The following is a 13592-nucleotide window of genomic DNA, read 5'->3' on the forward strand; positions in this document are numbered from 1 at the left end:
TGACACGATGTTCATAGAACAGTTTCCGGACTTCTTAGAATACGCTAACAGTTTACCAGGCTCCCTACTTATTGTCGGTGACTTTAATTTTCATTTTGATTCACCCACACAGTTTTATACCTCTAAATTACTTGAAATTGTCAGTTTGTTCGATCTTAACCAGTCTGTAACCGAGCCTACACACAATCGCGGTCACATCGTCGATTGGGTGTTGCACAGAAATGAGGACTGCCTCCTGAAGTCTACCACCGTCGATCACACCCTGTCCTCCGACCATCACAGTGTGACGTGTCATCTGAACCTCACCAAACCTCCCACGCCCCGTGTGTATAGGGAGGTGCGCACACTGACCTCAATTGACTTAGACTTATTTAAAGCTGACCTGCTGACTAATATCCCTGTTGAGCCGACTGCTGACCAGCTATCCACTGTCCTACGCGCTGCACTCGACAGGCACGCCCATCAACTCGGCGCCTGATCTCCAATCGTCCCCCGTCGCCTTGGTACAACACCGTGGGACCAGAGCTGTTGGAGACCAAGCGGGAGAGAAGGAGAGCTGAGAGGCACTGGCGTGCCACTAGTTTGACCGTCAGTAGGGACATTTTTCAGACAGCCAGGAATAGTGTAACAAACATTGTTGACAGGGCAAAGTCAAAGTTCTACTCATCTAAAATCCTTGCATGCACCACAGCCAAACAGCTTTTCAACGCTACGAACAATCTACTAGGTAAAATGAAAAACACTCCTCTCCCTACATTTTCGGTGCAGGAACTCCCTCAAAAGTTTTCTGACTTCTTCACCGGCAAAATATCATGCATTCGTGAGAAGCTTGACTCTGTTGTGTCTCCTTCTTCACCCGTTCAAGAACGCGTGTACAGTGGTCCTGTTTTACATTGTTTCCAACCGGTTACTGAAGATTTTGTGAGGAAAGTGTGTCTGAGCGCTTGTCCGAAATCCTGTGAGCTTGACCCTGTCCCGTCTTCTTTGTTGGTTGAATGTATTGATGTTCTACTGCCACATATTACTCATGTCATCAATTCTTCCTTACTGTCTGGTTGTTTCCCTGAAAGCTTCAAATCTGCTGTTGTACGTCCACTCATCAAGAAACCATCTTTGGATCATAACTGTTTGAAAAATTATCGACCTGTCTCTAATCTGTCATTTTTATCAAAACTGCTAGAAAAGATCATATTGTCTCACCTCTTAGCTCATCTGGAACAGAATGGTTTACTTAATTCCCACCAGTCAGCTTATAGACGTGGTCATAGTTGCGAAACAGCCCTTCTTAGAATAGTGAATGATTTGCTTTCGGGATTTGATGAGGATAAGATACCTGTTCTCGCTCTCTTAGATTTGTCAGCAGCTTTTGACACTATCGACCACTCTATCCTCTTTAACAGACTTAATACTTCCTTTGATATTCGTGACACTGCACTAGCTTGGATCACGTCTTACCTGTCAGATCGTACACAGAAAGTGTGTGTAAATGGTAGATACTCTAGAGTATTTGCCTTGAAATATGGTGTCCCACAAGGGTCCGTCCTAGGTCCTGTTCTTTTCGTGCTGTATGCGGCTCCTGTGTCGGATGTCATCAGTCATCGTGCGATGTCGCATGAGAGCTTTGCTGATGACACGCAACTTTTATCAGTCGGCTTCCGTAGCTGAATTTGATGCACTGGTGACTCAAACACAGGAGTGCATTGCTGGCCTAAAGGACTGGATGACTCTCAACAAGCTGCAATTAAATGATGATAAGATTGAATTTATGATAACCTGTCCAAAGAAGTTTCGTCAACATCCTTCCTTTCCTGACTCTGTTCTGATCAATAGCACACCTGTTTCACTTTCTCCCTCTGTTCGCAGTCTTGGTGTAATCCTGGACCAGTCTCTTTCCTTCCAACAGCACATTTCGAATATCTGTAAAGTTGCCTATTTGGAACTGCGTAGAATCAGCTCTATCCGCCACTATCTCTCAACCGATGCAACCAAGACACTTGTATGCTCTCTGGTTCTCTCAAGATTGGATTACTGCAACTCTCTTTTGGCCGGCCTTCCCAAATATCTGTTAGACAGACTCCAACGAATTCAGAATAACGCTGCCAGACTCATTTGCAGAGCTTCTAAATTTGACCATGTTTCTCCTCTCCTTCAGTCTCTCCACTGGTTGCCTGTTTCTGATCGAATAGACTATAAGCTATCCACTCTGACCTTTTCTGCAGTCAACGGATCTGGCCCCAAGTATCTTTCTGAACTCATCCATATCTATACCCCGTCTCGCCAGCTCCGTTCTTCCTCTGATACTCGACTTCTCAGGATACCTCGCGTCAGAAGTAAGACCTATGGACACAGATCGTTTTCTTTTCAATCGCCAAAGACGTGGAACAAGCTCACTGATAACCTCCGTCATTCTGATTCCCTCGCATCTTTTAAATCTCGTCTCAAAACTCACCTTTTCCCTCAGCAATAAGTTCAATTGTGGCAGGTCCACTTCCTTTTCGTTAGGTGTGCTTGACTAGGTGTGTATACATATGTATGTGTACATAACTACATGCATGTATATGAATGTGTATTGTGTGTGCGTGCGTTTATGTAAGTTTGTGCCTGCCTATGTGTGCGTATGTGTAAGGGTAGCTGTTAGATACACATGTATGTTAAAATGTATGTATGCAGTGTGTGTGTGTGTGTGTGAGTGTGTGTGTGTGTGTGTGTGTGTGTGTGTGTGTGTGTGGTGTCACATTTTGGTGTGTGTATGTAACATAGATATAATGTTTTATGTTAACAAAAGCGTTTTTTGTAAAGCACCTAGAGCAGATTTCTGGATAGTGTGCTATATAAATATCCATTATTATTATTATTATTATGCTTTATAAGTTTACATTTGTGCCAACAGCAAAGTGAGAGCTGTATTATCAATGGTTTCTCCAGTCAGTGGGAAACCACTTACAGCTTAGTCTTTTTGTGAAGGACTATGACTCTCAAACTAGGAGGCAAAATTGCACTGGCTCTTAGTGCTGCAGCCTTGTGGGCTAGTTGGCCTTTGGGAACCATCCCAACTCCGACTGTCCTAAACCCTCTTGGCCGAGAGAGCGGGGATGTAACTTGGGCAAGACACTCTCCACTGTAATCAAATTCTAGCCCAAATAGTCGGAACAGCAGTTGCCTCCTCTGCTGTTCTGATGGTCATAGTCGGACACGACTGACTATCATATATACTGTTACAGAGATGTTTAATTCGTTGTTTTAATTCATGTTATATTTCAGTTTGTTAGTCCAGTCCTAAGCAGCTCTTCCTTTCCCACTACAGTTACTTCAGTACTTCAGTTAGCCCACAACCTCTTCCCATACACGCCCCCACCCCACCCACCCATCTCCCAAGTGCACATACACACATACACACTTTTCCTGCCCCCCGAAACGACGTTAACCTAAAGAAAGAGAGAATTGTTTCTGCTTGAAAGTGCACACCCACACCTGAACACTCAGCCACAGTCAAACGTTCACAGCGGGGGCAAAACGGGGCGATTGGACTCGAAGGCCACTTGGACAAATCTGTTTCCAGTCCCCTGAGAAAAGGACTTCTTTCGTAGGCTGCGTCTCCCACGTTCACTCGTATGTACACGTTTTTACCACGCCATGTTGGCAGCCATACTCCGTTTTCGGGGGTGTGCACGCTGGATATATTCTGGTTTCCATGACCCGCCTGACGCTGACATGGATTACAAAATCTTTAACGTGCGTATTTGATCTTCTGCTTGGATAATTTCTGCACACGAATGGGGGTTCTGGCATAAGAAGGTCTGCACATATGTTGTCCTGGGAGATCAGAAAAATCTCCACCCTGTACCCACCAGGCGCCGTAACCGAGATTCGAACACGGGACCCCCAGATTGAAAGTCCAACGCTTTAACCACTTGTCTATCGCGCATAAAGGGACTACTACGTTGCTCGGTTGCAGACAGCAAACTGGACACCCTTCGCGTTGTCTTGCTGGGCAAGACCGGCGCAGGGAAAAGTTCCTTGGGCAACGTACTGACGGGGAAGAAGGCCCCGAAGAGCAAGACGTGCGAGAGGCCACCGGCACGGCCCAAGGACGAGCAGGATGACACGGGCTTCAAGGTGGGGCGAGGGCTCAAGTCTGAGACCGTGTTCTGCGACTGGAGCAGAGCAGTGAAGAATGGTACCATCGTGGAGGTGGGTACTTCTCTTTCTGTCTCCGAGTCTGTCTGTCTCTCTGTCTGTCTGTCTCTGTCTCCGTCTCTCTGTTTTTGTTGTTGTTGATGTTGTTATTTTCTTGGGATCGTTCGACTGATTCTCTTGTGAATATGTCTATTTGTTATGACTGCGTTTTATGTCAGGCGTGTAGTATAATATGTACCTAGACAACCGGTTTCGAATTAAGAAAAGAATGCATCCCACTCCCTTCAAACCCAAGCAGTTGTATGCATCGTCCAGTTTGCGTGATCTATCCGTAATATCTGCAAATTTGAATGTGCGTAATGTGTTTATGAATGCCTGCAAATAAAAGAAATGGGAACGCGTGTTATATGCATGTGCCTAAAACAGAGGAACTAGCTCCTTGACCCATTCTGTTACCATTGGCAACAGGAGATTATTTTGAGCACCCCAACCCCTCTGTCCCCATCTCCCCTCTTCCACGAAAGTAAGAAAAATCGATGTGTCAACAAATCCTATGTCAGTGAAAGGTGAATGCACAGTTTAGCCGATATAATCAGTCTGCCAGAAAAGGTGACTCAGTCCTGAAGTGATTCGAATCCCGGCACAGTCGTCAGTATTATCTCGCCCTCCACTGGAACTTCAGTGGTGGTCTGGACGCTAGTCATTCGGTTGAGACGATAAAGCGAGGTCCCGTGTGCAGCATGACTTAGCGCACGTAAAAGAACCCACGGCAACAAAAGGGTAGTCCCTGACAAAATTATGTAGAAAAATCCACTTCGATAGGAAAACAAATTTAAAACAGCAACAACAACAACAACAAAACCCTGCAGGCAGGAAAAAAAGTACAAGAAAAAGGTGGTGCTCCCAGTGTAGCGACGCGCTCTCCCTGGGGAGAGCAGCCCGGTTTTCACACAGAGAAATCTGTTGTGACAGAGAAGAGAAATACAATACAATACAATACAATAGCCACAGCTAACGTACAATACAATACCATGCAATGCAATGCAATACAATACAATACAATAGCCACAGCTAACGTACGATACAATACCATGCAATGCAATACAATGCAATACAATACAATACAATACAATACCCGCAGGAGACGGACAATACGATACAATACAACACAATACAGCACAACACAACACAACACAACACAACGCATTGCAATTCAATGCAGTGCAACGCAACGCAACACAAAGCAACACAACACAATAATACCCGCAGGTGACGGATACTCCGGGCCTGTGCGACACGCACCTGCCGGAGGCGGACATCTATAAGGAGGTGGCGAAGAGTGTGGCAGTGGCGGAGCCTGGCCCCAACGTCATCATCTTCACCCTGCGGTGTGACCGCCGCTTCACAGAGGTAAGATGCTGTTTTCCTGTCCTCTTCACACAGGTGTGGTGTTGTTTCCTTGAGGTATGGTGTTGTTTCCTAGAGGTATGGTGTTGTTTCCTAGAGGTGTGGTGTTGTTTCCTTGAGGTATGGTGTTGTTTCCTAGAGGTGTGGTGTTGTTTCCTTGAGGTACGGTGTTGTTTCCTTGAGGTATGGTGTTGTTTCCTTGAGGTATGGTGTTGTTTCCTTGAGGTGTGGTGTTGTTTCCTAGAGGTGTGGTGTTGTTTCCTAGAGGTACGGTGTTGTTTCTTAGAGGTACGGTGTTGTTTCCTAGAGGTACGGTGTTGTTTCGGTGTTGTTTCCTTGAGGTACGGTGTTGTTTCCTTGAGGTATGGTGTTGTTTCCTTGAGGTATGGTGTTGTTTCCTTGAGGTATGGTGTTGTTTCCTTGAGGTATGGTGTTGTTTCCTAGAGGTGTGGTGTTGTTTCCAAGAGGTATGGTGTTGTTTCCTTGAGGTACGGTGTTGTTTCCTAGAGGTATGGTGTTGTTTCCAAGAGGTATGGTGTTGTTTCCTAGAGGTGTGGTGTTGTTTCCTAGAGGTATGGTGTTGTTTCCTTGAGGTATGGTGTTGTTTCCTTGAGGTATGGTGTTGTTTCCTAGAGGTATGGTGTTGTTTCCTAGAGGTACGGTGTTGTTTTCTTGAGGTATGGTGTTGTTTCCTTGAGGTATGGTGTTGTTTCCTAGAGGTGTGGTGCTGTTTCCTAGAGGTGTGGTGCTGTTTCCTAGAGGTGTGGTGTTGTTTCCTAGAGGTGTGGTGTTGTTTCCTAGAGGTGTGGTGTTGTTTCCTAGAGGTATGGTGTTGTTTCCTAGAGGTGTGGTGTTGTTTCCGAGAAGTATGGTGTTGTTTCCTAGAGGTATGGTGTTGTTTCCTAGAGGTGTGGTGTTGTTTCCGAGAAGTATGGTGTTGTTTCCTAGAGGTATGGTGTTGTTTCCTTGAGGTACGGTGTTGTTTCCTAGAGGTATGGTGTTGTTTCCTTGAGGTGTGGTGTTGTTTCCTAGAGGTGTGGTGCTGTTTCCTTGAGGTGTGGTGTTGTTTCCTAGAGGTATGGTGTTGTTTCCTAGAGGTATGGTGTTGTTTCCTAGAGGTGTGGTGTTGTTTCCTTGAGGTGTGGTGCTGTTTCCTAGAGGTGTGGTGCTGTTTCCTTGAGGTGTGGTGTTGTTTCCTAGAGGTATGGTGTTGTTTCCTAGAGGTATGGTGTTGTTTCCTAGAGGTGTGTTGTTCTTTCCTAGAGGTGTGGTGTTGTTTCCTTGAGGTATGGTGTTGTTTCCTAGAGGTGTGGTGTTGTTTCCTAGAGGTGTGGTGTTGTTTCCTAGAGGTGTGGTGTTGTTTCCTAGAGGTACGGTGTTGTTTCCTTGAGGTATGGTGTTGTTTCCTTGAGGTATGGTGTTGTTTCCTAGAGGTGTGGTGTTGTTTCCGAGAAGTATGGTGTTGTTTCCTAGAGGTCTGGTGTTGTTTCCTAGAGGTGTGGTGCTGTTTCCTTGAGGTGTGGTGCTGTTTCCTAGAGGTGTGGTGCTGTTTCCTAGAGGTGTGGTGTTGTTTCCTAGAGGTGTGGTGCTGTTTCCTAGAGGTGTGGTGTTGTTTCTTAGAGGTATGGTGTTGTTTCCAAGAGGTACGGTGTTGTTTCCTTGAGGTATGGTGTTGTTTCCTTGAGGTGTGGTGTTGTTTCCAAGAGGTATGGTGTTGTTTCCTTGAGGTACGGTGTTGTTTCCTAGAGGTATGGTGTTTCCAAGAGGTATGGTGTTGTTTCCTAGAGGTGTGGTGTTGTTTCCTAGAGGTACGGTGTTGTTTTCTTGAGGTATGGTGTTGTTTCCTTGAGGTATGGTGTTGTTTCCTAGAGGTGTGGTGCTGTTTCCTTGAGGTGTGGTGTTGTTTCCTAGAGGTGTGGTGCTGTTTCCTAGAGGTATGGTGTTGTTTCCTTGAGGTATGGTGTTGTTTCCTTGAGGTATGGTGTTGTTTCCAAGAGGTGTGGTGTTGTTTCCTAGAGGTACGGTGTTGTTTTCTTGAGGTATGGTGTTGTTTCCTTGAGGTATGGTGTTGTTTCCTAGAGGTGTGGTGCTGTTTCCTTGAGGTGTGGTGTTGTTTCCTAGAGGTGTGGTGTTGTTTCCTTGAGGTGTGGTGCTGTTTCCTTGAGGTATGGTGTTGTTTCCTTGAGGTATGGTGTTGTTTCCTTGAGGTGTGGTGTTGTTTCCTAGAGGTGTGGTGTTGTTTCCTAGAGGTATGGTGTTGTTTCCTGTCCTCTTCACAGAGGTGTGGTGGTGTTTCCTGTCCTCTTCACAGAGGTGTGGTGGTGTTTCCTGTCCTCTTCACAGAGGTGTGGTGGTGTTTCCTGTCCTCTTCACAGAGGTGTGGTGGTGTTTCCTGTCCTCTTCACAGATGTGTGGTGGTGTTTCCTGTTACTGCACCTATCACACTGAGGTAACTTAATTCACTGATGTGCTGGTAATAGCACCACGACCTTCCTCCCCTCCTTCACCCTCTCCCCCACCCCCTACCCCGCCATGTCTTATGTGTGGGAGTTATTTGTCACGCTGGCGTTAAATGAGATACGGCTCTGTGATGGAAATGACTGTTGTTATATTTCCTTGTTTCTCGATGAAAGTAGGTTTTTGACTCACCTGTGTAAACAAAGTGAGTCTATGTTTTAACCCGGTGTTCGGTTGTGTGTGTGTGTGTGTCTGTGTGTCCGTGTGTGTGTGTGTGTGTGTCCGTGTGTCTGTGTGTCCGTGTTAAACTTTAACATTGACATTTTCTCTGCAAATACTTTGTCAGTTGACACCACATTTGGCATAAAAATAGGAAAAAATTCAGTTCTTTCTAGTCATCTTGTTTAAAACAATATTGCACCTCTGGGATGGGCACAAAGAAATAAAAAAAAAGAAGCCTAATTATATGCAAACTGCATTTACTGTTATATTTATATTTTTTGTATTCTCTAAACTTGGCACTTTGACCTCTTATTCTGACACAACAACAAGATGAGTCATTATTATCATTTTTTGTTCAAACAGGAACTTCTTTTGCTAAGCATGGAATTTTTATTTATTTTGCAAACGTTTTGGTGCAGATAGTAAAAAAGGGAAATTACTCTGTAATTAATGCTAGGGGACTTAATTTATCACAAGTGAGTCTTGAAGGCCTTGCCTCTCTTGTTACTTGTTTCCCCCACTCTTTGAGAACAAGCGTGAGAGCGTATGTCTTGCACGCATTGTATTTGAGATATCACACAGATTGCTCGGTTTATATATTGATTGATTGATGAGTGGATGTTAACCTTTTTATTTCGGAGTGTACATAACTCTAACAACTGTGTGTGTGTGTGTGTGTGTGTGTGTGTGTGTGTGTGTGTTAATGTGTGTGCGTGTGCGCGTTTGTGTATGTGTGTGTGTGTGTGTTTGCTTGTGTGTGTGTGCCCCAAGGAGGAGTATAAGGCCTACAACAAAATCAAACAGCTCTTTTCCGAAGAGATGAACAGATATCTGATTCTCGTCTTCAACGGCTTGGACTGCTTTGACGACCAAGAAACTATTGGTGAGATTTTCTTTTGTTTTATGATGATAGTCATAATAAGTTTTGAAAATAATGATGATGATGAAGATAAAATTATATATAATTGTAATATAAGACTGATCCTGTAATGTGTAGACGAATAATGACAGTGCCATGATCTGTCGTGTTTACTTTTGTTGGATAGAGGAACAAAGACGGCGTGATCATCTGCCCTGTTTACGTTCGTTGTGCAGACAGTTTCAGTTTCTCAAGAAGGCACCACCCGTTCGGACAAATCCATATACGCTAGGCCTCATCTGCTAGGCAGAAGCCTGATAGCAGCCTAACCCAACGCGCTTGTCAGGCACTGAGTGCTTATTTGTGTACCTATCAGAGCGGATTTCTTTTTACGTATTTTTTTCCAGGGGACAACACTTTCGTTGCCATGGGTTCTTTTTCAGTGCGTAAAGTGCGTGCTGCACACGGGACCTCGGTTTATCGTCTCATTCGAAAGACTAGACGCTCAGTTTGATTTTCCACTCAAACTTGGGAGAAAGGGCGAGAGCGGGATTCGAACCCTCACCCTCACGGACTCTCTGTGTTGGCAGCTGAGCGTCTTAACCATTCTGCCCACCTTCCTCCATGATCTTTTTACGCAGACGAGCAGAGGGAGTGTCTGGCCGAGGAGATCAACAAGTACGGGGCCAGGCTGAACGACATGGTGCAGCAGGCTGGAGGCCGCTACATGGGCATGAACAACAAGGCCTCGGCTTCCGAGCGGGAGCAACAGGTCCACGACCTGCTGAAGATGATGAAGGTGTGTGGGCGGTACCGATGATGATGATGATGATAAGAACAAGAGGAAGAGGAGGAGGGGGAAGAGGAGGAGGAGGAGAGAGGAGAAGAAGGAGGAGAGAGAGAAGAAGAAGAAGAAGATGATGATGATGATGATGATGATGATGATGATGACGCAGAAGAAAAAGAAGAAGGAGGAGGAGGAGAAGAAGAATTTAATAAAGAGCGACTAATCTTTTTTTTTTTCTCCAAACACTTTCTAATGTGACGAAGAAATGTGGACACAGCTAGAAATGTGGATGTAGGAATGTGAATACAGCCAGAAATGTGGATATAGATATGTGTGTACAGTCAGAAAATGTGATGCAGAAATGTGGATAGAGCAAGATATGTGATGTAGAAATATCATTCACTCAAAAGCAAGGAATAATCACTGTTGCACAAAGGTAAAGATCTAGACAAGGACAGACTAGATAACTGGAGACCCATGACTCTACCAAATCTGACTGTAAGATTTTAGCAAAAGCTTCAGCAGAGAAGCTGAACAAAGTCATACATAAGCTAGTAAACGATGACCAGGTAGGGTTTATTAGAAACAGAAATATTGCCACTATATTAAGATCAGTAGGTGGTACATTAACTATCTAAACAAAACAAATAAAGCTGGGTATCTACTCGCAGTTGGCTTCTCTAAAGCTTTTGATTCTGTTTCTAAAACATTTATGCTACACGTATTCGAAGTATTTGGTTCTGGTACCGACTTTTGCAGATGGCTATATGTTTTAAATAATGAGAGTTCAAGTTCTTTAAACTACGGTGGATGGTTTTCTAAGCCTTTCAATGTTTCATGTGGCATTAGACAAGGACGCCCCTTTTCACCCCTAGCCATAAATGTGGGTACAGCTAACCTTTCCCGTCCCACAGGACCTGGTGAAGGCCAACGGCAAGGAGGTGTTCTACAAGACGGAGATGACAGAGGAGATCATGCGCAAGGTGGAGGAGATGGCCCGTGAGGAGGCTGCAGCCAAAGGGGTCTCCCACGAAGTGGCCACCACCGACGTCAAGAAGAAGATCATCAGCGAGGAGGTCAAGCCCAGCTTCTTCAAGAAGCTCCTGGACATTGTCATCGGGGGAGCCGCCTCCAGAGTGGTCGGCAAAGTTTCCGACATGTGCTCGGTCATGTGAAGAGCATGTCACGACACGGACATTGATTTTTTTTGTTGGAACACCCCCCCCCCACCCCCCCAGAAAAAAACAAATATCATGCACTATGCATGCACAAAAAGAAATAGATAAATGAATAGATTGATAAATACATAGATAAATGAATAGATTGATAAATACATAGATAAATGAATAAACACATGTTCCGACATGTGCTCAGTCCTGTCAAAGCATGACCAGAGAGGGACTTTAATTTCTGTTTTCCAAAAAACAACAAGAAGAAGAACAACAAATATCATACACCATGCATGCACAAAAATAGATGGATGAATAAATAAAGTTTCTGACATGTGCTCAGTCATGTAGGTTTAAAGCATTGGCACGAAATGGTCTTTGATTTCTGTTTCCCAAAAAACAACAAAACAACAAACGTCATGCATCATGGATACACAAAAATAAATAAATAAATAAATAGATAAATAAATAAATAAAGTTTCCGACAGGTGCTGAGTCATGTAAAAAGCATGGCACGAAAGAGACTTTGATTTCTGTATACAAAAAAACAAACAAATAAAAACAACAAAACAACAAACATCATGCGCCATGCATGCACAAACATAAATATATAAACAGAACAATGTACCATGCACGCATGTCCATATGGGCTACGAACAAAACTTACAGCGACACAAAGTGTCGAACTGAACTTTTCAGTTTCAGTTTCACATTCTCAAGGAGGCGTCACTGCGTTCGGACAAATCCATATACGCTACATGTGCTAGGCAGACGCGTGACCAGCAGCATAACCCAACGCGCTCAGCCAGGCCTCGAGTGCATGCTAATATGTTTGTGTACCTATAAGAGTGATTTTCGTCCACAGAATTTTTGTCAGAGGACAGCACTCTCGTTGCCTTGGGCTCTTTTCAGTGCGCGAGGTGTCATGCTGTTTACCAAAAACAACAACAACAAACATTATGCACCATGCATGCTCGCAAATAAATAGATAAATAGACAAATGAATACATGAATATCTATATGAATAGAATAATGTACCGTCCGGGCATGCCTCCACGGAACATGAGCTAATCTGGACAGCGACACCAAAATGTCGAATTGAACATATAGTTAAACAACTTTCTTCAAGACAGCAACACTTAAAATGAATGGTTAGTTGAGGAAAAAAAAAGGAAAATGCGATGCCATCCGAAGATGAAGAAATCCAGATGAACCCTTTCACCGAGAGTCAATTTAGAGTACAAAAACACAGAAAAGACAGTGGCTAAGAATAGCTGGAGATTCCCCCTGCGATGTATAGAAAATATGACCTGTCCCACCACCACCGAACATTAAGAGCAGCAGGTTCATGGATAACAGACCGATGAATGGTCACCTTTCAGTGACATGGGTCCTCTACCACGCCTGTGTCATGAATGCGAGCTTGGCGGTGAAAGGGTTAAAGAATGGTGACCGATTTCCTGACTGTCGAGCTCAATCTTCCCTCAGTGAGGTTGATGGTCCTTTTTTTTTTTTTTTTTTTTTTTTTTTTTTTTACCTTGCAGAGAAGGTTATATTTGTCAAGAAACGTAATCACATTTCACATTAAAGTTTTGGGTAAACAATATAACAAAATACATTGATTCCAAGAAAAACAATGAAGCATTACACCATAGAATCTGCTTCAAGGAAAAACACATCAACACTGTCCCTCGCTTCACTGAAGTTATATCATTCATCCAACTGCAAGGTTTTTGTTTTTGCATCTCCCCAATCCCAACAAACACCCACACACAGTGAGGCCCACACACACACCCATACTCAAACGTGTAATCCTTCGGTCAATATACCACAAAACTAGCAACATAATCTCCTTCTGAGGCATCGAGTGAACACCGATATTAATCCAGTTTAAAACAGGTTCTTAGAATGTACAAACATAATCATGAAGATGGTCCTTTTTTTCTGACGAACACACTTGTCAGCAACAGCCTAGCGATCCAAACTCCACGTTCCCCTACAAGCAAAACAGAATAACAAATAACAACAACAACAACAACAAAACACACCAAGAATAACAGAACGCACATATATAGGTGTTAACAGAGAGACTCCCTTATCATTAAACTACTGTACTTGGTGATATTGCTTACAATTAATGTAAGCTGGTGTTGAGAAAAAACACACGAAGTATTACAATTGCCATTTTATTTACAGATATTCTTCAAAAAAAAGTTTTGTTGTTTGTTTGGTTGGTTGTTTAGTTGTTGTCTCCATGATTACTATGAATAGGTTACCCTTGGTTCAATGCTTATTTTGAAGATTAGAAATAACAGTGTTTTCAAAACTTGATTCCGTTCATGTGTGAATCATCACAAATTGTACATTGCTTTGTCCCCTTGATCTGGTGCCGGACAGACCTGCAGTGTGTGTGTGTGTGTGTGTGTGTGTGTGTGTGTGTGTGTGTCGTTGAAAAAAAACAACAACATGTCCTTGCAAATCATGGTAAATAATGGTAATGTCGAAACGCTCTGATCAGGATGAATAAGAAAATAAACGAAAAAAATTACCAGTA

General features: G+C 43.7%; 1 protein-coding gene across 1 annotated transcript in view; it reads left to right on the forward strand.

Moving 5' to 3' along the window:
• The window catches only part of LOC143291729 (GTPase IMAP family member 4-like), a 31407-nt gene extending 17815 nt beyond the window's left edge, over positions 1 to 13592 (forward strand). The window contains exons 3-7 of the mRNA XM_076601781.1: positions 3956 to 4191; positions 5407 to 5547; positions 8995 to 9106; positions 9724 to 9881; positions 10784 to 13592. Of these exons, the coding sequence (XP_076457896.1) occupies positions 3956 to 4191; positions 5407 to 5547; positions 8995 to 9106; positions 9724 to 9881; positions 10784 to 11044 (908 nt within the window). The 3' untranslated portion in view covers positions 11045 to 13592. The remainder of the gene's footprint in view (positions 1 to 3955; positions 4192 to 5406; positions 5548 to 8994; positions 9107 to 9723; positions 9882 to 10783) is intronic.

The sequence above is a fragment of the Babylonia areolata genome, chromosome 17 (genome assembly GCF_041734735.1).
Source record: "Babylonia areolata isolate BAREFJ2019XMU chromosome 17, ASM4173473v1, whole genome shotgun sequence".
NCBI lineage: Eukaryota > Metazoa > Mollusca > Gastropoda > Neogastropoda > Buccinidae > Babylonia > Babylonia areolata.